This window comes from Sorghum bicolor, chromosome 3 (genome assembly GCF_000003195.3).
Source record: "Sorghum bicolor cultivar BTx623 chromosome 3, Sorghum_bicolor_NCBIv3, whole genome shotgun sequence".
NCBI lineage: Eukaryota > Viridiplantae > Streptophyta > Magnoliopsida > Poales > Poaceae > Sorghum > Sorghum bicolor.
The window spans coordinates 4,083,708-4,110,635 of NC_012872.2; the positions used below are offsets into that span (position 1 = coordinate 4,083,708).

At 42.6% G+C, this 26,928-nt stretch overlaps 2 protein-coding genes and 1 long non-coding RNA gene across 6 annotated transcripts; all 3 read right to left on the minus strand.

The window, feature by feature from the left end:
* LOC110433375 lies at positions 1,210 to 4,415 on the minus strand. 3 transcript variants are annotated; one of them, XR_002450782.1, is made up of 5 exons: positions 4,055 to 4,413; positions 3,791 to 3,948; positions 2,950 to 3,342; positions 2,664 to 2,776; positions 1,210 to 1,551 (listed from the first exon to the last, which is right to left on the minus strand). It is a non-coding gene; the product is annotated as an uncharacterized LOC110433375 (long non-coding RNA). The 3 variants fall into 3 exon arrangements; XR_002450781.1 differs by having other exon boundaries at positions 2,950 to 3,944; positions 4,055 to 4,415; XR_002450780.1 differs by having other exon boundaries at positions 2,950 to 3,948; positions 4,055 to 4,415.
* On the minus strand, positions 12,833 to 16,808 carry LOC8078783 (E3 ubiquitin-protein ligase At1g12760). Of its 2 annotated transcripts, none has more exons than XM_002457196.2 (6): positions 16,648 to 16,808; positions 16,281 to 16,347; positions 14,729 to 15,474; positions 14,087 to 14,212; positions 13,734 to 14,010; positions 12,833 to 13,645 (listed from the first exon to the last, which is right to left on the minus strand). In XM_002457196.2, exons 3-6 carry the CDS (start codon positions 15,379 to 15,381, stop codon positions 13,418 to 13,420), a joined length of 1,284 nt encoding a protein of 427 aa, XP_002457241.2. In that variant the 5' UTR covers positions 15,382 to 15,474; positions 16,281 to 16,347; positions 16,648 to 16,808; the 3' UTR covers positions 12,833 to 13,417. The 2 variants fall into 2 exon arrangements, with proteins under 2 accessions (XP_002457241.2, XP_021310917.1); XM_021455242.1 differs by having other exon boundaries at positions 16,281 to 16,355; positions 16,648 to 16,803.
* Positions 19,581 to 21,383, minus strand: LOC8056525 (aspartic proteinase CDR1). The gene has a single exon (XM_002457197.2). The coding sequence runs from the start codon at positions 21,203 to 21,205 to the stop codon at positions 19,832 to 19,834; it is 1,374 nt and encodes a 457-aa protein (XP_002457242.1). The 5' UTR covers positions 21,206 to 21,383; the 3' UTR covers positions 19,581 to 19,831.

Here is a 26,928-nt window from a genome sequence, read left to right on the forward strand (position 1 = left end):
GTTCATTGCCTACTTTTAAATGCCACTTGCTCAAGAAATACTTATATTTTATAAATCCAGATTCATAATCCCTAATACAAGTTTTAGAGTGGTTGCAAAAAAAATATGAACCATTCATTGGTTCAGATCGAACGGTGAAAAAAATACAAAGTACCTAGAAAAAAGCACTGGGAAGTACCAAAACACACGGGACCAATACCAAAACATGTGGAACTGGTACCTATAAATTTCTAGATAATTTTCAGATATTACTATTAAAAAATAAAGGTACTCCAATAATTTCACTGCCTTCTCGGTACATACAGCTCCCATGCCTTCACAGGAGGGGCTAATCACATCTGTTCAAGCCCTCCTCACCGAGGTCCCGGTTGCGCCAAATCACCACGCGGCCGCCAGCCAAGATCATCTCTGCGAGTAGGCCATACTCAAGAGGGCGAGGACGTCTACGCGAACGCGAGGAGCAGCCAGCCGGAGATGGCGACACGAAGAGAGAAGGACGCCCGACCAGAGGCTCGGAGCGGATCGACGGCAAGCAAGAGGCCCGGCTAATCACCGTGGAGACCGGCAGCCCGAGGACGTACGGGAGTCAGACGCCACACGTTCTGCACCATCTATCGGTCAAACATGGGGGAGGAGATCATAAAAGGCCTTGTTTACTTCCATTAAAAACCTAAAAATTTTTAAGATTCTCCGTTGCATCAAATCTTAATATGTACATGGAGTATTAAATATAAACAAAAATAAAAACTAATTGCACAGTTTGGTCGGAATTTACGAGACGAATTTTTTGAGCCTAATTAGTCCATGGTTGAATGATAATTACCACAAAAAACTAAAGTACTACTCCCTCCATTCCAAATTGTAAGTCGTTTGACTACTCGTCTTATTCAAAAAATTTGTGCAAATATAGTCAAATTAAGTCATTCTTGAAGAACTTTTATTAATAAACCAATACACAACAAAAAAAGTGATATTTTGTACAAAACTTTGAATAAGACGAGTGGTCAAACTTGATATTAAAAAAGTCAAACGACTTACAATTTAAGATTGGTTGAGTATAATGTTGCGAAATTTTTTCCTTCCAGAACTAGACACGACCTAAAGAAGACTAGTATAGTGCCCGTGCTAACGCTACGGCTTTTTTCAGAATGCACATGAAAACAACTAAACAATGATAGTTTTCTACAGTTTAAGTCTCATGCAATTATATGTGACCATACATATAATACAAAAAAATACTCATGCATAATGAGACATAATAAAGTCATGTCTCGCATAGTATAATTAACTTATTTAATTTGAAGCACGGGACACATTAAGATAAAAAATTGAAAAGGCATAAAAATCTATAGCCGGCAACTGTACAAGCTGTGATTAGAGCTAGTTAACCCAGCAAAAGTTGAGGCGAGTTAGTCCTGACGGCCTTCACACCCCTTTCCATCCTGACGGTCTTCACATCCGCAAGTCAGTACACAAGAACATTAAATAGAAAATGCTTTTAGAGAGTCTGACGGATGAGTGCAACTGGTGAATGCAAAGTCCAAACTTGTTCTACAAAACAATAAAACACATGAATATTAGATTTAGTCAGAGAGGAACTGCGAGCCTGCACCACTGTTGCATGAAAATGAGGAGGCTAATATCAGTACTAATAGGCTGCAGCCCTACGCCAATATGTTGCAAGCAGCATTCATGTACTATATCAAGCAATTGAATATGTATATCGAAAATATTAGTCAATTGGCTATAAGGTAGGCAATAAAAAAATTATCACTGACCCACCATACAAATTCCATCATAAAAAGCTGAATAAATAGTGCAATTTTTAGTACATCAAAAATAAAATTGATCTTGATATCATAATAATTCCATTAGCAATCAGCAATACAACAAGAACCTTCCCACTACTTTAGAGGGATGCCTTCCAACACGAACTCTAGGCTAGCATGAACTTCAATTAGCTTGCAAATAACTCACCCTTCATTAATATCGATAGGTTTCCTATCATACAAATCAAACTCTCTTGCATGCATACCTATATTTTTACAGTATAAAAAAGTTTACCCACCCCGTCATGGATCCAGACCAAGTATTAGCTGGTAAATTACTAAATTGTACTAACATAGTGGAAATGTCATAAGATAGAAGAAAATAAAGTAGATCAACCCAGGATTAAGTTCTAGTTCATGTATTCTTGACCAAGTACAGGAAGCATTGACATCTTATAAACTGTATCGTCAAATATTTAACCTGAAATGCAGAAATCACATAATTGTATACTGAAGAAATGCAGAAATATTAGTACTACAAAAAGCAGAGTTCTAATTGTCAGGACAACTATTCAGTGTAATTCAGAGTTCCACCTTTAATGTCTTATTTTGTGATTCTTCTACGTACTGTCACTTATCAACACTATCCTTGAGCTGGTTTTCACACAGGGAAAAAGGAACTACATTTACATGCTTGTCAAAAGTGTAAGTGATTTATAGGAAGGAAACTCCTAATACAAGAAAGCCTCATGCAATTCTGTAACCAGTCAAACTCACATAGACAGTAGAATTGCATTTTTGTTTCCTATCACTTCGTATATAAACTACTTAAAACAGGTTAGTTGATGCATATTAGAAGAAGATGCATGATGATTATTGAAGATGGAGGCATACCATGCAGCATGCACATATCAGACCAGCGTAGACCCTCTTGTCTGTAACTCTCGGCAATCTGGAATTGCAGCAGTGCTTGTACTGCAACATTGGAACTGCTGGCCAAGTAAAGACTGAAACACCAAATAAAAAACAGAAATCAGTAACACAAGTAAAAACTTGTTTTGGTTGAAATGCAGAAATCACATAATTATATACTGAAGAAATGCAGAAATATTAGTACTACAAAAAGACAAGCAGAGTTCCAATTGTCAGGATAATTATTCAGGGTAATTCAGAGTTCCACCTTTAATATCTTATTCTGCGATTCTTCTACATACTGTTCAGAGGTCGTTGCCAATCCCCAGTGTGCCTGCTACAGTAACATACAAAATAAGATAAACATTATAAAAAAATAAAATGAACAATCAAAATATCATTAAGATTCAAGGAACAAAACCCTGCAAGAAAGCCAAGAGTGTAGGTGTGTATTTCAACTCCCAAACATGAGACAAGCCGTTGATTTCTGAAAGTTAAAACACTTCAGTAGTACCAGTGCAAATTTGAGGCCAAAAGTACCAGTGCAATGCTATGTTTCACTGTGAAAACAAATAATTTAAAATGTGTTGATTTTATTATCACATATTAGCCATCAATTTTGGCACTTCCCAACATGTTTGAACTCTGTAGCATCTCAATCCTGCAAGACCACAAAATATGACAAGATGCTAGTTGTAAGATAAGAACAAAAGATTTAAAACATTGAGCCTCTCTGTCATGAAGGAAATACATGTAGCTCTAGTGAAAACACAGTTATCCATAAGCTTTGGCTTTATATGTTGTAGGGGTGATGGTAATAGTGATCGAAAACATACTCAACTAACAATTTCTCTATTGCCATATATTATATTTGTCCATATTAGGGTGGGTTAGAATTCAGATTTTGTGTCAAACCTTAAATACATGGAAACTGACATCGTTAAAGAATATATGGTTTACAGAACAGAGAGGAAGCGAGCAAAACTTGCTTCTTTCCTAACTCTACAAAATTAATCAATTATTCTTCAGGCTGCAAACAACCAACAAACTAATGAATCAGCCTAAGGTGGAGAAAAATTCCAAATCACCTAGAAAGCGAAGCAACTCACCTTCTCGATCTGTTCCGGATCTGCAGGAGATTGTCCAAGGAGAAAAACAGGCCGTGATCGATGGCATTTTCCATTGTCCCAGTCCCCGTGGGTGTCGGCGGCCTTTGCCCTCTTGCCGTTTTGTCCCGTACTGGCAGCCGTTGCCCTGTTGGCCCTATCTGTATGCACCAAATTAGGATGACGCGAGCCTCCACGAGTGGGAAATCCGGCAGAGAGAGAGAGAGAGAGAGAGAGAGAGAGAGAGAGAGAGAGAGAGGAGCAAACCGATCAGACGACGGGAGGTCAAGCAGAGCGCCTAGCGGTGTAGAACACCGGCACCAGCCCTCGCTAGTGTGGGTAGGGGGAAGCCGGGAAGGGGGCAGCCGTGGCCACCAACGGCGCACCGCCTGCGCCACGCCGTACCGGGGCCGCCAACAGCAGGGGCCACAGCCGTGGCCGTCCGAGTGGTGCCGGTGGCGGCGAGGACCTTCAGTATGGGCACCGGCAGCGGAGGATCTAGGAGGGCCGCCATGGCCTGCTCGTGCCAGCGCGCCGCCTGCGAGGGCGCCGTCGCCCTACGGCCGCGCCTCCTTGGGACTTGGGAGAGAGATGGAGGGGTATGTGAAGGGAGCAGGAGATGAGGAGTCGGAGTCACTTCGGGAAATAAAAAATTACATGTGCAGGAGGTGACGTCGGGGAGAGACCGAGAGAGGGAGTTGCGCGTGGGGTCGCTGTGGGATGGGAGGAGTGATGAGCTTTGATCCAAACAATTTGGTCCGTTGGATATGAGTGAGTAAGAGAAATGAGTGATTAGAGTTAATCTTGTCCCTTAATTTCATAAGATAGAGCTTTCTGGGTGCAATTATCTGGGTGTATTGAGTGGAGTTTATGACTATAGTAGTGGGTTATGGGGTGCATTTAGCTAAGTTCTCAACTGGTGGATTATATAGTAGTGGAGATACACGTTGCTCCAGTCCATGGCAGTCTTCATAGACGCCGAAACAAATCTGCAGGAGTGCAGGACTGCTGCTGGCCGGAGGGCTGCGTCACGAGCAGACGGAGGCGGATCTCACGTCTGCACGACCCCCTACTACCTCCGCAACAGAGGCAGCCACAACAAATTAAGTAGGCCTTTTCCATTTATTTTTACCGATTCTCTTTCTTAATTTAATTGTTCATTTATCAAGATAAAAATGCAAAGTACTTAAAAGTACTAGTAGTACTTTCCAATCACCGAAACAAGGCTCAGTGTTCTTTTTTGGGTTGGCATAATAGAATATAAGAACCACGTCAAGCTTTTACTCTGTAATTGGTGGAACGCACAAGTTTATATGTGTGGTTCTGTGAGTTATATTTTAAGTATAAGATTATTTTATTGTTGTTTACAGCATATTATTGGACCTCATTCTTCGATCTTCTTCTTTCCAGATCACTTCTAATGTTTTTCCCCCGAAAATTTCACTAGCTAGCTAGTAATAATGGTTGCGTGTACCTTGTTAGAGAGACCAGCGAGCTTTTGTTTTTTAAACAAAGCTTTCTTTGTCCAAAAAAGCATGGATGGGGCGATGCTAAGGCATATATTCCAACTACATATAATCACTCCAACCAGAGAGCTAAAGAGAAGCACAATATGCTCGCAGTGTGCATGCATGTACATAAAGTTTTTTCATCTTGTTTTGGACAAGATTTGAGTCGAATATTAAAAATATAAATCATCAATGATTTTTTAATTGTTGAGTTTACAATGTAAAAATTATATGAATATATTCGTCTTGAAAAATATTTTCATAAAAATATACGTATATCATTTTTTGTAAATATTTTTATAAAAGTAAGATGTTAAAGTTGTGTTTTAAAGACGGTGTCGCTATACTAAATAACTTCTAAATCCTATACGGAGGGAGTATATCTATGTGCAAAAATCTATGAGTTATTTATTCTTGGCTCGGGATCGAGGCATCGCGGCCGGCGTCGGGTTGTCCAGACATATTTCGTTGTCCTCTTCCCTCCCAGCTGGCATCCTCAAAATTACAAAGTCGTACGCACTAGCATGCAGCTGGTGCAGTATTTTCACATCACAACGATCGTGCGCGGGAAGTCAAGTACCAAAGTCCGATACCAATCCACATAAGCTTTCCACAATCTAAATAAAGATCATCATATCATCCATTAACAAATAATAGTGAGGTAAGCTAACTGCATGCTGATAATAATGCGAGGTGCCCTTAGGTTAAAGCAATGCCGTGTCTTTGATGCTTTGATTCAATTCCTTGGTTTTGAATCAATTGCTTTAACTTATTTGCTCATTTGTTCTGCCCCTGCCCCATGTCAGGGCTTGTTTAGATACTATAAGACTCAATTTTACCCGTCACGTACCCGAGATCTAGTTCTAGATCATCTAAATAGGTAGACTAAACTTTAGTCCACACGTTAACTACAAATTAATTAATTCACTAGCTAAGAGAAAGCTAAAAGTGGACTTCTAGAAGCTAGCTAGTATTCCTTTTGTCCTAAAATAAGTGATATATGTTTGTTTGGTTGATAAGCTATGGTTGAAAGTATTGTTCGCTGATTTGTTGCGAGAGAAAAATAATATTGAATGGCTAGCAGATTCGGTAGATAAGCTCAAGCAAACAAGCAACACCAAGTAGGTAGAATATGAAAATATATTTCATAATAAATTTAACAATACTTATTTAGTATCATAAACATTAGTAGTTTTTTTATAAATCTGGTCAAACTTTAAAAATGTTTGACTTAGAAAAAATCCAAAACATCACTTACTTTGGGATAGAGGGAGTATTAGTCTTTGCACCCAAGCAACACTATCGACTAAACTTTAGTTGCATATCGATTAGTAGACTAACAAACCAGTTTTAGGGAATGTTTGATACACATGGCTAGTATCATCAGTTGGGCTAAAAGTTAGTTTAAATTATCTATATGGTTGGTTGTTTAATTGTCACTAGCTAGTTAAAAAGACTTGACAAAAAAAATACACTAGAGCTAATTTGAGCTAAAAATAACTAGCTAACAATTAGCCCGTAATGGTATCTAAAGTCCAAACATTTTAGGTGATCGAAACAACTGCTAGAGCAGCTCTGCGCGAGACTATCTATTTCTTTTCTAATTTTTATTAATAGAGATTTTGATAAAAAAATTATCATCAACGGTTTCTTAAATTTAGCTATCCAAATATAGTCAAACTCTATTATATATTTCTTGCTGGTGAAAGATAGAGAGAGTGATACTGACTTTTTAGTGCGCATAAAATATAGAAAATTTTGTTGGAGAAATAAAAAAATATAAAGTAATTCAAATAATGATTTGGATAGTGTTTTTTTCAGAAAGACCGTCGGAGACGCTCTATAGAAGCAAGTAAGGAGAAGCTAGGGCGTCAAGGTAGGGCTCGAATCCCACTATCCAGTGACCATTGCATCGCATCGCATCCCTCGGTCGACGTCCGGTGCCTCATCAGAATTACTCTGGCCCCCACCGTGTGACAAAATCCATTGACGATGTCATGTCACGTGCATGCATGGTTTTTGAGCTGCAGCCAGCCGGCAGTATCTCCATCGCTCCTGCGTCCTGCCTGGCGTCTAGCCCTCTATATAATCCGGGCTAGCTCCGCCAGAGTTCACCGACCCGAACACAAACCGTACGCCTCTTAATAAACAAACAGCCAACAGACGTTGTACACCTGCATTGCAATTGCAAAGTCAAATGGCAGGCCCGGCGGAGATGCGCAATCCCCGACATGCCGACGACGGCGACCTCCAGCTGGCGTGGATCGGACGCCGCCGTCGTGGCCTCCAGCAGCAGCTCCTCCTGGACTCCGGCGGCCGCGCCTGCATGCTGCTGGGGGCGCTCGTCCTCACCTGGGACCAGCTCGCCCTCGCTAGCTCCTCCAGCCCGGAGCACGTGCTGCTCGCCGCCTTCGTCCTCTGGCTCCTCGGCGCGGCGCTCGTGATGCTGTCCCTCGTCTCACGGCGGTTCCCCAGGCTCGCAAGCGCCGGCGCCGCTCTCGTGATGGCGCTCCGCAACTACTTGCTCGGAGGCGGTGGCCTCTGATGTCTGAGGTTCTGAGTTGCATCCTGCATTGCCTTCAGTGTCCAAGGATCACGCTCACGCATGGCAGTCCTACCGTACCACATACGACAACCGCCTAATAATAATTAAATAAAAAGGATTTTCATGAACTATAGTACTAGTACGAGTATAATATCATAACCTTTTATTATGATTATTACGTACTGTAATATCATAACCTTCTATTACGATTATTAACTGCTGGTTGCTTACTCTCTCCATCCTAAATTATAAATCATTCCAAAAATCTTAAAAAGTCAAAGCATCCCAAGTTTAACCAAAATTATAAAAAAAAATTACAAAGATTTACGACATCAAACTAAATATACTATAAAAATATATTTAATGAAGAATTTAATGATACTTAGTTAATATCATAAATATAATTATCTTATCCTATAAATTTGGTCAAACTTGACATATTTTGACTCTCCAAGATTACTAGAATGACTTAAAATTTAAGATAGAGAGAGTACAAACTATCATCAAATCAAATGGAGTATTATTATTGCATCTTACTTCACCTTGTTGAGGCTTTGGCTTGTAGTTGGGAAAAAATCCATATTACCTTCTTAGAGTATCTCCAAGAGATTAGGTAAAATTATATTCTAAATTATAAGATTTAACCATTGTGTAAAATAAAAAAACTCACTCAAAACATAGAGTTCCACAACAGCCTTTGTATAGGACAGCTAGTGAGAACGACATGCTATATATGACAAGCGAAAGTTTAGGAATAGCAAACTTGCTATTTTAGCAAACCAGATAGCACATCTGTTGGACTTTAATTTTTGCTTTGAAGATGTAAAAATAGCCTAGATAACATGGATAGCATATCTGTTGGAGTTGCTCTTAACTTTTTCAAAAGTCTGTTTTTTCTCGCTGAACTCTAAAACTAGGCAAAACGCTCCCCTCAACTTTTAAAACATTTCATTTTACATGCCTATCCCTGTTATAAGTAGTTTTGAATGTGGTTTTGTCTTTTTCTTTTTAATTTATTTTGGCTAAAACTTTGAAAATACATAGTAAATCACAAAAATAAAAAATCTAATTTTATTAGACTCCACATGAGTGAATCTACACAGTGAACATATAAAATAGTATGCTTTAGTATAAAGTTTTTGTTATAGCTTTAGATTTATGCTTTCCTGTAATTAAATGGAATAATTCATAGGTGCAGTTTCTATGATCCAATTATGATGAAATTTTTATGTTGGACTAATTATTGTATGATTAAACTATAGTAAAAATTTTATACTTATTGGATCATATATATAACTTAGTTATATATTTTATTTTAGATTTATGCTTGTTAAATATAAATAAATCTATAAGTAAACTATACATACATGATTCAATCGCGTTGTTCTCGTTCTGGAGCAACCGACTTTCTCGGCCCATGCCATATGAGGCCACACTCTGAAATCAAAAGTCTTTCTTGATTTGAAATATTCGGGGGGGGGGGGGGGGGGGGGGCGGCTACTTTTGGCCCAATAGGCGGTGCCTCCACTCGCGCGTCGCGACGGCCTGTGACTGTGAGATCCGATGGAGAGTGGAACCTCACACCGACAGTCAGACTCAGGCTTCCGCCCTGACCGCCGGCGATGCATCATTCTTCTTCGTCTCCGACTCCTGCTCCTCTCTGGGGCAGCTGCAGCTGCACGTGCAGCGAGCTGTGTCGTCGTTCACTCCATTACAGATTAAAGAAGATCAGGCAACCGAGATCTAGCTCGCCCGTAAGCTAAACTTGTTCCTCCCGAATGTTTTGGATCGTTACGTCAATTGCTGATGCATGCGCGCACGGAAAAGTGTTGCCGTCAGCCATAGCTGAGCACTTGTCCGGGACACCATTTACCAGCTAGCAGTTAGCTGATGCTGAGAGCAGTAATCATGCACACACACCCCACAAGAGAAATTAACCATCTCGTTATTATATGTATACATATATTTTAATTCATTCATTTACACTTCAAGTTTCACCGATCATCACCTCCTCGTATATGTATTCACCTAGGAGTAGTAATCAATACAATCCAATTAATCAGCCAGCTGCCCTGCTGATGAAGTATCACCTCCAAATAAAAGCCACCCTAGCTACACACTGACGACGACGCATAGTACGTGATCGAACTAGACTGCGCGCGGCGCCCGGGGTAGTCCGATCGATCCCGGCCCAGGCTATGTTCAGTACTCCATCATATCCATCGGCCTAGCTCGATCAGTCGGCGTCGTGGTCGTGCCAGCACAGGAGCATGGAGACGCACCTGCCGAGGATGTACAGCCTCGTCTTGTGCTGCTTCAGCACGGCGTTGCAGCGGCCAGCGAAGCCGCCCACGGCCTTCTGCCGCCGCCGCCGGCGGCCGTACGTCGAGCAGCACATGGCGGAGCGAGCAGGGACAGAGGCCGAGATCGACTCCATGGACGACACCCTAGCCATCTGGTTGATGATGATGAGAATTATATTGAGATGCGTTGGTAGAATATAATGGTTTGCCGCACTTTGCAGGTGCAGAGGTGAATGTGTGGAAGGAAGGAATGATGTTGTAGATTGGTTGAGCACCGGACGGAGAGTGCGGCTGGGATGCCGGTGGTTAAATAGCTAGGGCCGGGCCGGCCGGGGTCCGTTCGTGCCCGGTCCCCGGCGGCGCGCATTGGCAGTTCTACCCTCGAGCACCCCGCCCCCCATAGGTTGCCATTCGGGGACAAGGGCAGGGACGCCAATCCAGTCGTCCAGACCGTGGCAGCAGATCTCGGTCAAACATGCCGAGCCCACACGCCCACTCAGCCAGCCACCGCACGACACGACGCGTGCAATGCCCGGCCGGCCCCATCGCCATCGGGCATCGCGGCTCTCGCTCGCTCGCTCCATCACCATCTCATCTCGCCCACGCGCGCGAGAGCCCGCCACTCGAGCGCCACCGCCGCCGCCGCCGCCGCACCCGCATGATGCATGCGTTGCGCGCGGTGACGACGCACCAGCTCGGCCGGCCGGCCCCGCCGCCGCGCGCCACGCACACAGACACAGCTAGCCTAGCCAAACGCACGCGCACGCGCACGGGCATGCATGCACGCGCTGACGCGCGCGGGGCGGGGCGGGGCTCCATCCGCGCCCGCCGCCTCGTCGTCGTCTTCCTCCGGCACACCACGTTCCCTTCTCCTTATCGCCTGGCCTCGCGCCCACACGCGCGTGCACTACGCTAGCTAGCTAGAGCCTAGGTGCCGGGGGCCGCCGCGTGCCCCGCGCGTCCTGCCAATCTGCCTGCCTGCCCCTGTGCCGGCTTCGCTCGACAGCGCCAGGCTACAGGAACCGGATTGGAGGGCCGGCAGAATGAGAGGGATGGACCTGTGTCCGTGTCCATCTATACCTACAAAAAAAAGTCGCATGATTTGGCGAGATTATTGGCCCGTCGGTCATGAGCTAGATAGGCCCAGCGGCACGTGAAATCGGGCCCGTCGCACGCGCACGGACAGATGGAGATAGGTCTCTCCAATTCTTGACCAGATTCAGATATCCTCGATGCCGTTCGTTCGGTACTCCAGCGTCCACCACCTGGCACCAGCTGAACTGTGGTTTTCTTTTCAAATAACCACCCGCTGATCTGTGAAAACTGGAAATAAAATCTAGTGTCTGCTTTGCTTGTGTTCTTGTCCCTGAGCATTTAAGCAAAGTAACCGGCCTTGTTTAGTCCGAAAAGATTTCGGATTTCGGTACCGTAGCACTTTTCGTTTGTTTGTGGCAAATATTATCTAATTATAGACTAACTAGGATCAAAAGATTCATCTCATGATTTACAGGTAAACTGTGCAATTAATTTTTATTTTTGTTTATATTTAATACTTTATACATGTGCCGAAAGATTCGATGTGACGGAGAATCTTGAAAACTTTTTGGTTTTCGAGGTGAACTAAACAAGGCCCAACACATTTTTCATGCCGTCACACAATCCTGAGCTGAGCTCAGTCGTTAGTACTAGTGCAGATCCAGTAATTTCAGGCTAGCGTGGTCTGTGTACGTTACTCTATTCTTGTTACTGCGTCCGTTAAAAAAACAATTCTAGGTCTGGTCAAAGTCAAACTAAAGTTAGGTTAGGCCTTGTTTAGTTCCGAAAAGATTTCGGATTTCGGTACTGTAGCACTTTCGTTTGTTTGTAACAAATATTATCCAATTATAGACTAACTAGGATCAAAAGATTCGTCTCGCGATTTCCAGCTAAACTATGTAATTAGTTTTTGATTTCGTCTATATTTAATGCTTCATGCATGTGCCGCAAGATTCGATGTGACGGAGAATCTTAAAAACTTTTTGCTTTTTGGGGTGAACTAAACAAGGCCTTAATTTATAAAAAAAATACCATCAGTAGCTTGTAGCTATGACTTCAATATATATATATATATATATATATATATATATATATATATATATATATATATATATATATATATATATATATATATATATATATATATATAAATAATAGAAAAATATGTTATGATGAATTTAATGATATATATTGATTTTTATATAAATATGATCAAACTTTAAATCATTTGACTTAACGCTATTCTAAAATTGTATGCTTTTTGGGATGAAAGAGATATTAGAGATTTTTTTGTCTTTAAAAATATTTTAGAAAACGATTCCAGGCTGCCAAAACAGGAAAGAGGCGAGGAGCAACAGTAAAGTGGTCAGTCTAGCATAGCTGTACCTGTACTGTCTGCCTCCTGCACAGTATCATCACCAGAGCAAACCAAGAAAAGGAACAATAATTGGAGACGTTCTTCTTCTCTCTACGGGGAATTTGGGGGTGCAAGGACAAACAACAGTTGACAGTGCAGCTTTCATGGTGCAATGAAAAGAATGGATAAAGCTTTCTGCAGCTTAATCATGTGTGGGAGCATCAGGTTGTTGGATCTGCATTTGTGCTAGTATGATTCACTCTAAATAAACGTGAGGAATTAGGAAATAAGGGTTCATAATTCACGGATTTATGTGCTCTCTTTTTCATCATGGATAGATCTGTCTGTGCACTTACAGTCACCCAGTTTACTATTGCCTCGCTGTTACAGAGACCTGCATGCATACATCTTTGGAATAGGACGAAATTGTACCTTGCAGACATGTAGTACCAATTACCTAGCATATATACATGAATCTATGCAATGTACAAGAATAACCATTACAGGAGCTGCAGGGGTGCCAGCTGATCAGGTCACATTTTATATACAAGGAGACAGTCACTAGGCAACTTCTAACAGCAAGGAGGTTAGCAACATAGCGTCAACCACCAACGCCGTGGGGTCATCTTAGGTGGCCACCACCAGCATCCAGCAGACATGGTTTCTACGCGAAAATGTATCAGCCAAGAACAATGCTGAACACACTGCTCTGCACTGTAGCAGGAAATACTACATTGCCAATATGAAACAAGTCCATCAGGAAAAAAAAGGGCTTGTTGGACCATACAGTGTGTAACCTTCCTACTTGTAGTTTGTTATATGTTCATCAGTTTAATTAGTCCGCATCAACCTCTTCATGGTCATGGAAAAGGCCAAGAGCAGCTACCGTTGTGACTCGACGTCATTGCCTACTCTGTTGGCGTTGTCAGGACCCACAGAGCCACTCTCCGGATTACTTGTTGTTGAGCCCCCTATCTCAGCCTTGCAAAGAGGGCACAACGCGTTTATCTGGAGCCATTTATCTATGCATTCCATGTGGAAGACATGTGCACAAGGAAGTTCGCGCAAATCTTCATTGTTTGAGAACTTTGACAGGCAGATGCAGCAAATCTGCAGATCCCCAATAATCAAATTTGTGAACTACAAATATGTAGTATGCAGCATGATATATGAAAAGGAACATGGGGAGAGAGCTCACAGCATCTTCTGCAGAAATAATTCGCTCCTTGTCAGTTCCAGCCGCCAAGACTCCACCACCATCTTCTCCCACATCCCCATCATGAACTCTTTTCGATTGGAACTTGTAAGCCACCAAGGTATTGATCGCCTCCGTGGTAGCGCCTCTGTTCAGATCCAAATCCTCATGGACGCCCAGAATGGATATTATACAGGGCAGGCAGCAGCATATCATTGTACATAAAATGAAAGGCAGCGCATAGACAATGAAGCCGAACGCAAGAAATACTATACAGATCCTGAAAATGGTAACAAACAAAAAATAAAACGTCTGAGTTGTGGATTATTAAGAATTGCAACCTGAGCACCACATACCTGTACAAGTTAGGGGCATCATGGGCAGAAGAACGACTACCAAATATCCACACATTTCCCACGACAAACCAGACAGCAAAGAAACAATCCAGCATCAATTTAAAGCAAGCGACCATTGCGTAAAACCTACAAAGATTGATGCATCGTTACTTCATTATCAACTGAAATATCAGAGGAAAAAACTTCAATCGGTCGCAGCATTTTGACAGGACACCTTTCAGATACCAAATCCAGAGTACTCCATCCCAAATTGTAAGTCATTCCAAAAATCTTGGAGAGTCAAACTTTTCTAAGTTTGACCAAATTTATATTATAAAATAATTATTATTATGGTACTAACTAAGTATCATTAGATTCTTTCTTAATTATATTTTCATAGTATACTCACTTTACGTTACAAATCTTAGTATTTTTCTCTATAATTTTGGTCAAACGTAAAAGTGCTTTGACTCTCTAAGATTCTTGGAATGACTTACAATTTGGGATGGAGGGAGTACAAAAAATTCATAGGAAGTACTGAAAGACTAATATTTTATGTGGTTATTAACAGGAAAAAGGCTGCAAAGATTATTGAAGATAGGTGATCATCATAGCCAAAATTCTGTTATGTACACACAGATTTATCCAATGGAAGAATGTTACCTTGGACTTGCCAGTGGTAAGTTCATTCTTGAGACTCCAGTACTGTTGGTACCGTCCACAGCTTCTGATGTGCGAGGAGATGAGACTGCTGCATAAGAATTAGTCTCAGACATGTTCCGTTCTGACAAACTTTGTGGTGTCATCTCCTGCTCCATGTTCGGGCGGTTGCGGTGAAGATAGCGCCAATAAAGATGTGGAAGAATAGCGATACAACCGATTGTATAGCCAAGAAGCCACGTAAATAATGGAGCGTGTGGGTGCTCATTCCTTGATACAGACAGAACAGCAATAGCTGCTACAATCTGGCTAAGGTTTACAATAAGCTCGATTGAGATCCAGAAGCCAGAGTTCAAAGGATTCTGTTGACGATGGCCTCGATCTATTCTTGCAGAGGATGCATTATGAGAGTCAGATGCATCATTTGTGCCAGAAGATCTTTCTGGTCCTGGTGGAACTTCATTTGAAGGACCTCTGCTGTGATGCAACTCATCCAAGCCACTGGGATCATCCTGGTGAGATGTTGATGGGGAGGTACCATCACTCATTGGTATGTCAATTGTGTGATCGCGTTGGCTCAAGTTTCCAGTCTGAGCCATCAATAAAGGATGATTGTGTGCTAGGCCTTCAGGTGATAAAACAGGAGCAACATTCATAAACTAGACAGTCATATGGAACATTGGTTTGATACCCTCCTTTGACATGCAGTTATCTTCCTAGTGCAGCACCTGAGGTAACTTTTATTCTACCTGAAGAAAAGTATACTAAACTGTGTCAATCGACTGCAAATGTGCCTGATTAAATTATGAAAGACTTTGTCTAAGCTAAGGCATCATAATTGACTAGACAAGATTAGACTAGAAGGAAAGATTGCAGCCAGGTTATATGGAGTGTTTCTGAAGACTAGAGCCTTTGTCTAAGGTAAACCCCACTTTCCATAATCCTAGCTAGCATTCTTCTGATTTTGACATTACATCCAACAATTGCATCCTACTTCCCTACCAAACTAGAGCTTGACTGCAAATTAGTCATGACAAGCAAAATAGTCTTCTTCTTTTTCTTTTTCTGTTAGAAAAGACTGATACAGATGTAATATACCTCCTTAATTTTCCTGCGTTATACTGGTATGGAGCGAACTATCCTAATAAAATACTATAGCCTAGTAAGGAATGGGGTACAATCTTCTGGGCATAGTTTCGCAAGGAGGCGTTGCAGCGTCTGCGAGCGAACCAAGCATACTCTAACAGAGAACCAAACGTACTCTAGGCCCGTTTGGTCCCCCTTGCTAAATTTTAGCCAGCTAAAACTATTTAGCTATCCTTGGGTGCTAGTGGGACTAAACTATTTTAGCTTCTTTTTAGTCAGTTTGTTTGGAAGTGTAGCTACTAAGGTGACTAAAGTTTAGCTGGCTTAAATTTAGCAGCGAACCAAACAGGCCCTCTAACAGGCTAACAGCCTAACACAGCAATCAAAATATACACCAGCCGTGGTAGTCAAACATTAGTTCAACAGAAGATTGTTCAGAAATGCAGCAACAAGGAGGAAAACATCGTACCTCCATAGAACGCAACAACTGAATCCCCCACTAATCAGCACAGCTCGTTCGTTCTTCCAAAAATCACCTGAAGAACTAACAATCAGCAACACGTGAGGAAGAGGAACAGCGCCTGCAGCTAAGAGACCAAAATCCTAGGCGCGTTGAATCAAAGGAAAAGGAGCATCGCCCGATGGCCGCAGCACCACAGCACAGGTGGCTAATCGACAACAACAGCACATTACACCAACCAACTGGGGCGACCAAATCGGCGAGGCGAGGCGAGGCGAGGCGAGGCCTACGCTAGACTGACCGGAGGGGAATGGAATGGAATGAAACACGGCCCCATTCCGATGAGCAGAACGAAGGAGGGTGTGCGGCAATATACCTAGCGGGAACCGGGGGCTCCGATTCGGGCCGGTGACCGGCAGCTCTCGTCGATGCGGGTGAATTTCCCCTCGCCTTCCCTGTTCGTTTCCCCTCGACTCGTTTGTCCTCTTGCCGTCGTCGCTTCTGTTCTGTAATGTAGCCGCCCGCCCGCCCGCCCGCCCCCCAGGTCAGCGGTCGCCGGTCGGGGGGTCCCTCGTCCTCGGCCGGGAGGTGAGGGGACGAACAGCCGGAGAGAGGAGAAGGCAAGGGGTAGCTCGGTAAATATAGGCAGCTCTCTCGGGGTCGGGGTGGCAGGATCGGACGGCCGGGGATCGCCGTCGTGGACAGCCAGCGCATGCGATGCGGGGTTAGATTAGAGCCAGCCACCCTCCCTTTGCTTGGTTATTCATCCTCCATTTGAGAAATGGAAACCGTGTGCGATTCGGTGGCGGTGCTCGTTAAGGAATTGCGAGATGGCTTACTCGTGTCGTTTTAGCGTCTTTGGCCTAATGCTGGGTAGGACGGAGAAAAATGGGCAGCGGGGGGAATCACATTTTCCGCGTTCTTTCAGCTGGAGAGTACGTTGTGCAAACTTTCGGACAAAACGTGGGTGTGCATGGCTAAAATTGACATTTTTCTAATTTGCAGCTTCAGATAGCCAGCAGCAGCACTCTCTTTTAGAAACAAGGTAGCACATTGCATTCTTCTCCACGACATGCCTGAAGTAAAACAGGATGACATCTAAAATCTTTGTGAGGTTCTCTGGTCAGGCTATAATATAACTTTGTTCCGTTATATCTAAAAAAACTTCTTTGTCAGCAATCGGAGGCCTGCATCACTCTCCAATTTTTCCATCGGCTTCGTGGTTATTCTCCACGACTTGATTTTGTGGAGGCCCGTGGTAGTGTGGTACACAAGCATGCGCACATATAAAAACTTTAAAGAAGAAATAGGTCGTGTTGGTTCTTCATTTTCTTCTCAAGTCTTTTTTAAGTTCTAACTAGACAAGGAAAAAAAACAATGCATGCTCTCAAAGAGTGAGAGGCGAGGCATCATATAAGATCCGTAGAACTCCAACAACTTGGCTATTCTTGTTGTGGAGATTATTTTAGAATATGCATAACAAAAGATAGACTTCAACAGATTTGCTATCTAGTTTTATAAAATAAAAAGTTGGTTATTTCTTGATTTTCGTTTGCCATATATAGTCAACCACTGACACAGGCTATATGATTTTGTAAAATAGCAAGGCTGTTGTGGATCTCTTTTTTTAAGAATTTTTTACTTTACAAAATAGCTAAACAATAGAATTTGACTACTAATTTTAGCCAGGCTCTTGGAGTTGCTCTTAGAGTTTATTCACTTGTCTGAAAAGTTATGACTAAAAATATTATTCGTTGATTTATTATAAAAAAATAATGTTAGCTCACAGAAAAAAATACGGTTTATAAAAGAAGTAAATTGACTCCGGAATCCTAGCCGTCCACCTCCAAAAACGCCTACGCCTGGCTCACCAACCATCACCTCCCCACCGGCCACCCCGCAAAAAAAAAAGCATACTCTCATAGAGTAACAGAGACAAGGCATAATAATTTATAGGTTCATGTTCAAAGTCTACGATTAATAAAAATTGCTTAGATTTACATGGATTTTCTGTTTGCTTATATTCAAACACAACATGCATACAGATATTTTATATTTTTTTTATAAGGTGGTGATAAAGTTGTCAGATATTCAGTATTATCTATATTTTTTCCCCTCTGTCATACATCCATGTATCTTCAATTATGCATTTAATTGAGACATCTTCGTGACTTCTAGAATTTATCCTTCTTTTTTCTTAACATGTCTTACTAGGATTATCGTGATCTCTAATTAGTAGCAATAAGATTCTAAAAAATTTATTTAGTAGTAGGGCCTTGTTTAGTTCCCCAAAAATTTTGCAAAATTTTTCAGATTCCCCGTCACATCGAATCTTCAGACGTATGCATGAAGTATTAAATATAGATAAAAATAAAAACTAATTGTACAGTTTAGTCGGAATTGACGAGACGAATCTTTTGAGCCTAGTTAGTCCATGATTGAACAATATTTATCAAATACAAACGAAATTGCTACAATGCTCATTTTGCTAAAAATTTTGGAACTAAACAAGGCCTGGGTTGGATGGTAGGGCCGTAGGGGTAGTTCTGGTGGTGGGAAGAGAGGCGACCGCTAACGAGTAGTATATCTTAAGGTTACCAAACGGGCTGAAAACATGGTCGCATGGGCTTTAGCATCGTCCTTTCCCCCTGTCGCTAAGCCATCTGTTTTTTTTTGTGAGTTTAGCCTATGCTTGGATAATAATCTCAGAAACCAATATTTGGTTCAATTTACTATCTTCAACTATTTAAATTGGTCAAATTTACGCCTCACAATAAATTCTTTTGTGTTTCTCTATACAAATTGTATTTTAGTTTTAAAATTTGTCCGGTGATAGAGGACTCATATTTTGTCTTAATTTATTATTAATTTTAATAAGCTATCAAAATAGTGGTAAAAAATTAAGATATATTTTTCAAACATATCTTATGATACCCTCTATCACATCATAAAAGTTGGTGTTAAGGCCTTGTTTAGTTCACCCCAAAATTTAAAAGTTTTTCAAGATAGATAAAAAAAGTAATTGCACAGTTTGCCTGTAATTTGCAAGTTGAATCTTTTGAGCCTAGTTAGTCAATGACTACACAATAATTATTAAATACAAATGAAAATGCTACAATGTCAAAATTTAAAAAGATTTCGGATCTAAACAAGGCTTAAAACTCAACTTGCAGTGAAATAAAAATAACAAATCATGTCAAAGGGTAAACTAGACCAAGTGAAACAGTTAGAGAGAGTAAATTGAACTAAATGTCAAGCATATGCTAAATACTTGAAGGGGAGTACTTTTGGATTTTTTTTCCCTTTGTTTCTGCTTTTTTGGTTATTTCTTTCAATTAAATTAAGTACCACATGTCTATTACTTAAATACTATGGCAACAGTGGTGTCGCAGATAATTTGAGCACTTGACTTTAGGCAATTGTGCCAAAAAAAAAATTATGGCATCATATGGGCTTTAGCATCGCCCTTTCTCTCTCGGCTTTACGATCACAGATTTTTCCTTCTTATATCAAAAATGATTTATTCTCATGTGTTACAGGGGTCCGCACGGCGGGTTCCATCAGCTGGAGGCCGACGAGCGGGCGCAGTCGGCGGCGGCGAAGGTGACCGTTCTTGCGTCGAGGTCGTACCCGACGTGGAAGTTCTGTTGCGCAATGTTGCCGAGGATGGACACCGGCTGTGACTCCGACACGGGCACCAGCACCAGGCACAGCGTCCCCTCCTGCAACAGCGAGAACGTGTTCTCCGGCCGCAGCGTCACGGCAGCGCCACCGCCGAACCGCAGTGTCACGTCCGGGATGCCAAAGTTATCCGTCTCGGACTTGCCCTGGACGTCGTAGCACAGCTGCAGCAGCTGCTCCGGCGGCTGAACCCGCTGCAGCTTGATCCGCCGCTCCAGCTCGGTCACCAGCGGCCCCAGCAGCGCCGGGTCGAGGAACGTCAGCGTCGTGCCGGAGTCGACGATGATGCGGGAGTCGTGGGTCGCCACCTCCTGCCCGCCGACCGCGACCGACTCCAGGGCGACGGTGTAGTACGAGTCCACATCCGACGGCACCAGCGGCGTCGACGCCGCGCCGGGCTCCGACACGACGGCCCTGGACCCGAAGTTGAGGGTGGACGACGAGTTGGCGTCGTAGGACGGGATGAGGCAGTAGGACAACTTGCGGTCGATGTGCGTCGTGGCCCCTAGCTGCGACACGAGGGAGAAGGCACCGGCGCCGAGGCCGACCAGCCCGTCGGAGCGGAACGTGCCGGCGCTGGCCGTGGAGCAGCCGAAGTTGACGCGGGGCACGCGGACCTGGCCCTTGCCGCCGCCGTCGACGAAGCTGAAGGTCTCGGTGGACAGGACCCCGATCGTGCGGGAGCCGTCGCCGTACGAGTACTGGTACTGGCACTCGGAGTCCGCGTCGCACGACGCCTGGCTGAGCGCCTGGCACGCGTTGGACTGGCAGCTCAACTGGCTGTACGTCGACGAGCGGGTAGGCTGGAACACCACGTTGCCGCCGGCGTCCGCGTCCGCGAGGCCGCCGCCGCTGCTGCTGCAGTTGACCCACACGAGGTCGCTGCCGGTGTCGGCGATGGCGAGCAGCTGCGTCGGCGGCGTACCGACGTTCACGTACATGAGGTACTCGAACGACCTGGTGATGATCTTGGACTCGACGCCGCCGTCGGCCGCGGACACGGGCGCGGCCGCGGGCGACGCGCCGCTGTAGGAGCGCCCGAGCACCTCGCCCCGGAGCGAGCGGCGCGCGGCCGCGAGCGCCCGGGCGTGCGGGGAGAGCGCGGGGTGGCGGTACGGCGACCTGGCGGAGTCGCGGTGGATGAAGTCGACGCTGAACCCGCCTTCGCCGGCAGCAGCAGAGGCCGTGCAGGTGCAGCCTCGTTGCCCCGCGAGGAGGATGAGGCCGAGGAAGAGAAGCATCGTCGCTTCCATGGCGTCCTGCTAGATTACTCCAAAACTGGGACACGGTAACCCGCAGTGATCTGGGCAGGGGCTAATGGCACTTGCCGATACTAATAGTCGAATTACCGTAACGTAGATGGTAACTAGTAACTACACGGGAAGGCCAGGGGATGATGAGTCGGGAACTTGATGGTGTTGTTCATCATGGGCTGTACCTGTATATCTGCAACCTTGATTACTTGGTATTATTATTTGATAAAAGGTGATAGTGCCGGCAATATGGCCAGATTCGGTTGATTTCTGGAGAAGAGACGACGAGTGCGTTGTCATTCATTTTGGTGGAAACTGAAGATTTTTGGAGGCAGTAATTAATACGAAAGATAGAATATCAGTGCATGATTAACAATTGCTTGTTTTGTTAATGTCAAGCAATAAAAGCTGAATCTGGAGGATCGGCCATTAGCAATTACCTTCCTCCAAAGGCCTCTCAACTATAGTAAATGAATGAATCCATTAGATTGGAAAGGAGTATAGTGGTATTAGTGGAAGTAATTCATGGTTTCCTATTTTTCATCTTCCTTTTTTTTTTTTTTTTGAGAAGGCCCCTTCATTTCTACACCTTTTCCAATCTAATGGATTACAAACCGCAGGAGTGTGGCCACGGGCCGCCCAATGCGTCTCTTGTTGACAAGGAGGCCCACGTAGCGTCTGTCGGAGTCGGGCCGGCTGTTTGTCGCGCCCAGCAGAAACGGCCCATGTGGCATCCGGGAGCGGGCAACGTGACTGGTTGTGGGCCTGTCGCCTTGTGTACAGGTACAGCCTTCGGCGATGACACAATGTGCACGGTGCGGCCGCTACGACCGTGGCTGGACACTGATATACTGCTGTGCTGATGCCATATCCGTTTGCACTGTTTACGTACTGTAAGTATGCATCCATGGTCTTTTTTTTTTTGCGATCAAGGAGATTCATTCAACACGGGGGAGCAAAATTACAGTATGAGACCAGCAGGTTCGAAACACTGGTTAGGGCATAGGACCACCACCCAACCCTGTTGTCATCCGTGACCTTTTTAGTTAAAGCATGAGCTAAGTTATTACAAGAATGGCTAACAAAAGAAAATTTAAATTCTTGGAAAAGATTGCTCAGCTCCCTTATCTCCTTGATAATTAAGACCACACTAGATCTTTGATTCATCCCCGCTTGCCAAAGCTTCACCACTTCTTGGCAGTCTATTTTAAGCCAGACTTTCTGAAAACCTGCATGAAGCACCAACGCTAAGCCATCACAGCAGGTCAAAGCCTCCATACTTAGAGCATCCAGGCAGTAGCTATACCACTTCGCCCCACCTCTAAGGAAATCTTCAGTATCATTTCATAGCAGGGCACCTGTTGCTCCTTGCCCTTGATGTTCATAGAAGGCACTTTGTGAATACTAGTCAGTGGCGAAGCCATATGTTAATTAGCGGGTGCAAATACACCCTCTAAAAATTATAAAGTAATGATTAGGTCTAAAATTTTACTATATATATGTATCTGCACAAAAGATATCTATACATCCATAAGTTAAGTGTACTCTTTTTAATTTGCTTTAACTTCGTCACTGGGATACCAGTAGTAGAGTACCCTAAAGCGGGAAAGGCAGCACTTCCCGTTTTCTCCTAACTCCTGCAGCCCACTAGTGAGGCCTTGTTTAGTTCACCCCGAAATTCAAAAAATTTTCAAGATTCCCTGTCACATCGAATTTTATGGCACATGCATGAATCATTAAATATAGATGAAAACAAAAACTAATTACACAGTTTGTCTATAAATCACGAGACGAATCTTTTGATCCTAGTTAGTTTATGATTGTATAATATTTGTCAAATAAAAACGAAAATGCTACAGTAGCGAAATCCGAAAATTTTTCGGAACTAAACAAGGCCTGACTAGTCTTTGTTCCCGATCACACTCATGCTGTAGGCAGTAGGCTTGTAGCTTACGTACTCCCTTAATTCCAAATTATAAGTTATTCTAAGAATTTTGAAGAGTCAAAATATTTTTAAGTTTGATTAAAAATATAAAAAGAAATATAAATATTTATGTCATAAAATAGGTACACTATGAAATTATAATTAACAAACAATCTAATGATAGTTAGTTGATACTAAAAATATTATTATTTTGCTATATAAATTTCATCAAACTTGAAAAACTTTGACTCTCCAAGATTCTTAGAATGACTTATAATTTGAGATGGAGGGAGTACATTACTACTCCCGTTTCCCCCTACCGCTATCCAAACCTTTATACAGTAACGAGATTGGTATGGTACCGATCGTATATTGGAGAGAAGGAGCACAGTTTTCAGTCTTTCATTGTTTAGTTTGATACTGCAACATTTTTGTTTGTATTTAATAATTATTATCAATTATATACTAAGTAGATTTAAAAGTTCTGTCTTGTAAATTACAGACAAACTATGTAATTAGTTTTTGTTTTCGTTTATATTTAGTGTATAACGAGGGATTTTTTTTAAAAAAAAATGAATTTTGAGGTGATTTCCATCGTCAATTCAGGCATTGTTTAGTTCACTCTAAAAACCAAAAAGTTTTTAAGATTCTCCGTCACATCAAATCTTGTGACACATGCATGAAACATTAAATATAGATGAAAATAAAAACTAATTACACAGTTGAAAAGTAAATCACGAGACGAATCTTTTGATCCTAGTTAGTCCATAATTGGATAATATTTGTTACAAACAAACGAAAATACTACAATACTGAAAACTTTTTTCACTTTTCATAGGCATTGTTTAGTTCCGAAAAATTTTGGAAAATCGACACTGTAGCACTTTCGTTTGTATCTGACAAATATTGTCCAATTATAGACTAACTAGGCTTAAAAGATTCGTCTCGTCAATTCCGACCAAACTGTGCAATTAGTTTTTATTTTCGTTTATGTTTAATACTTCATGCATGCGTCTAAAGATTCGATGTGACGGAAAATGTGAAAAATTTTGCAAAATTTTTTAGAACTAAACAAGGCGTACACAAGGCCTCAAGCCGGCCACAGTGGGAGAGGGATAGCAGTGTTACAGGTATACGGAGTACGACAGTAATTAATTTAATGGAGCACGTACCACGGACTTTTCAAAGTGGTGGCAAGTCGCTTGCAAATTGGGCATCGGATTCGGGTGCTCCTCACTGAGCCGACAGGATGTTACGTTGACTGACTCCAGCAGCCGCACCTTCGTGGGCAAGCCGCCCATTGGCGGTCCGCCTTTACCGTTCCCGTTCCACGGAAAAACGCCAGCTTTGACCGGGTGAGCGTGTTTGTTTCGCCCCAATCGGCAGGCAGGCAGACAGGCCAAAAAGCACAATCGATTGATGCGCAATAGAATGGGCCATTTTGTATTCCCAGGCAACCAAGGCCTTATTTAATTTCTAAATTTTTTCAAGATTCTCAATCAAATTAAATCTTTGGATATAGTACTCCATATATGGAGCACTAAATATAAATAAAAAATGACCAATTACATAATTTGTCTGTAATTTGCGAAACGAATCATTTGAGCATAGTTAGTCTATGATTGGACAATAATTATTAATTATAAATAAAAGTGTCACAAAAGCCAAACTCAAAAAATTCTGGGAACTAAACAAGGGTCATTAGGAGTACTAAGGCCTTGGTGTCATATCGTATGTATCAGCACACATTTAAAGTATTAAACGTAGACTAATAAAAAAACAAAATACATAACTCATCTAGAAATTGTAAGATAAATTTATTAAGTCTAATTAACCTCTCATTAGCACACGTTAGTACTATAGTAATTTGGTTAATTATGGACTAATTAAGCTTAAAAAATTGTCTCGCGATTTACAACCGAATTGTATATTTAATTTTCGAAATATGTGTCGAAAGAATTGATATGATGACTGAATTTTTTTATCGGGGAACTAAACAAGGCCGAAGTAAAAGTATTTCCTGTACTCGGGTATATGAACGAACCAGCAAATGGTAGGGTGCGAGATTTCTTCTCTCTCCTTTTTTTTTTCCCTTGAAAGCGACAAAAGGAGAAGCAAGTGGTCATCAGAACATTGGCTTGTGGAGCAGGAAGCGCCAAAAGAGAAGCTGCAGTGGTCAGGCAAGCGTGCATGCAATCGATTTGGCATTATTCTGTGGAGTTCCGAGTTCCAAAAGACGGTGGGAAGGAGAGGCTCACAGGCATTGGATTCTTGTGCAATGACCATCAGAATAATGACTTGAGCTGTTGAGCAGGAAAGCGCCAAAAGAGAAGCTGCGCCGCGGTGGTCACTGCTCAGGCTACTTTACCGTGCGATCGGTTGCTCGTCTCGTGACTCACGCCACACAGCATCACAAGTTCACAAGAGACCACAAGGCGCTACGCCTACACTGGACACCGGCGCAGCGCAGCCTTCTTGGAACAGAGATAACATGCCCTGATTACTGAATGCTATGGCCTTGTTTAGTTTCCAAAACACATCAAATCTTTTTACGCATGCATAGAGTATTAAATATAGACAAAAATAAAAACTAATTGTACAGTTTGGTCGGAATTGACGAGACGAATCTTTTGAGCCTAGTTAGTTCATGATTGGATAATATTTGCCAAATACAAACAAAAGTGATACTATTCCTATTTTGCAAAATTTTTTGGAACTAAACAATATGTAATTAACATGCTAAATCAGCTCTAATATTAATCGCAAAAAATATCAGCTCTAATATTTATTTTCTCAGCAAAGATGCAACGTGCAGATCTAAAAGTATTTTCTTAGCAAGAGTTAGCACACACACTTTTCTGAAAATAATAGTTAGCACTTGATAGCAATTCTAATATCATAAGTAAATTTTGCTAGTTACTTGCAGATCTAAAAGTATTTGTAAAGGGGTCCATTCTAAATTACAAGACATTTTTTTGCATAGATGAAACATTAAATATAAATAAAAGAAATAACTAATTGTATAATTTGTCTTTATTGCGAGACAAATTTTTTAAATTTAGTTAGATTATGATTATACAATAATTATCAAATACTCCCTACAAACGAAAATTATACAGCCCAACTAAACAAGGTCATACTAATCCGCATGCATATCAGGATATATGGTCCTAATCCGCCCAGCGCTCTTGTCTCTGGGCCTTGTTTACTTCCTGAACGAAATTTTTTGGAACACTGTAGCACTTTCGTTTTTTTTGGTAATTATTGTCCAATCATAGACTAATTAGGATTAAAAGATTTGTCTCGTAAATTTCGACCAAACTGTACAATTAGTTTTAAATTTCGTTTATATTTAATACTTCATGCATGCGTCTAAAGATTTGATGTGACGGAGAATCTTGAAAAGTTTTTGGATTTTGGGTGGAAGTAAACAAGACCCTGATTGAGATCCTTCTCCCTGCAACCGCAACCGCAACCCCCTCGCGATCCGTCAAGATCACGCTGCAGCTGCGGTTGCGCCCCTCGATGATATATTGCACTGGCGGCACTGGCAGTCCAGTCCCGACTCCCTCGTGATGGATCGGATTCGTTGAGGACAAGAAGGCCCATGGTGAACGTGCACAGGTGGACTGGACCGGCCGGCCTCGGGTCCTGCCCTGTCGCGCCTGAACTGGACAGGGAAAGGGGAAAAGGCGTCGAGATCTCCAGGCTCCATCGAGGCCAGCCACTAGCAGTCTACTGTAGCAGTAGCACTTGGCAGCGCTGCTCGCCAGCGCGCATCTCCACGCGGCCGGGTTCC

Bases quoted from the DNA above. Each gene is read 5' to 3' on its own strand.
- LOC8078783 (XM_002457196.2), bottom strand. From the start codon at position 15,381: ATGAATGTTGCTCCTGTTTTATCACCTGAAGGCCTAGCACACAATCAT. The intron at 14,011-14,086 runs GTATGTGGTGCT...TACCATTTTCAG, and splicing joins GATGCCCCTAACTTGTACAG to GATCTGTATAGTATTTCTTG. The intron at 13,646-13,733 runs GTGAGCTCTCTC...GGGGATCTGCAG, and splicing joins TTATTTCTGCAGAAGATGCT to ATTTGCTGCATCTGCCTGTC.
- LOC8056525 (XM_002457197.2), bottom strand. From the start codon at position 21,205: ATGGAAGCGACGATGCTTCTCTTCCTCGGCCTCATCCTCCTCGCGGGG.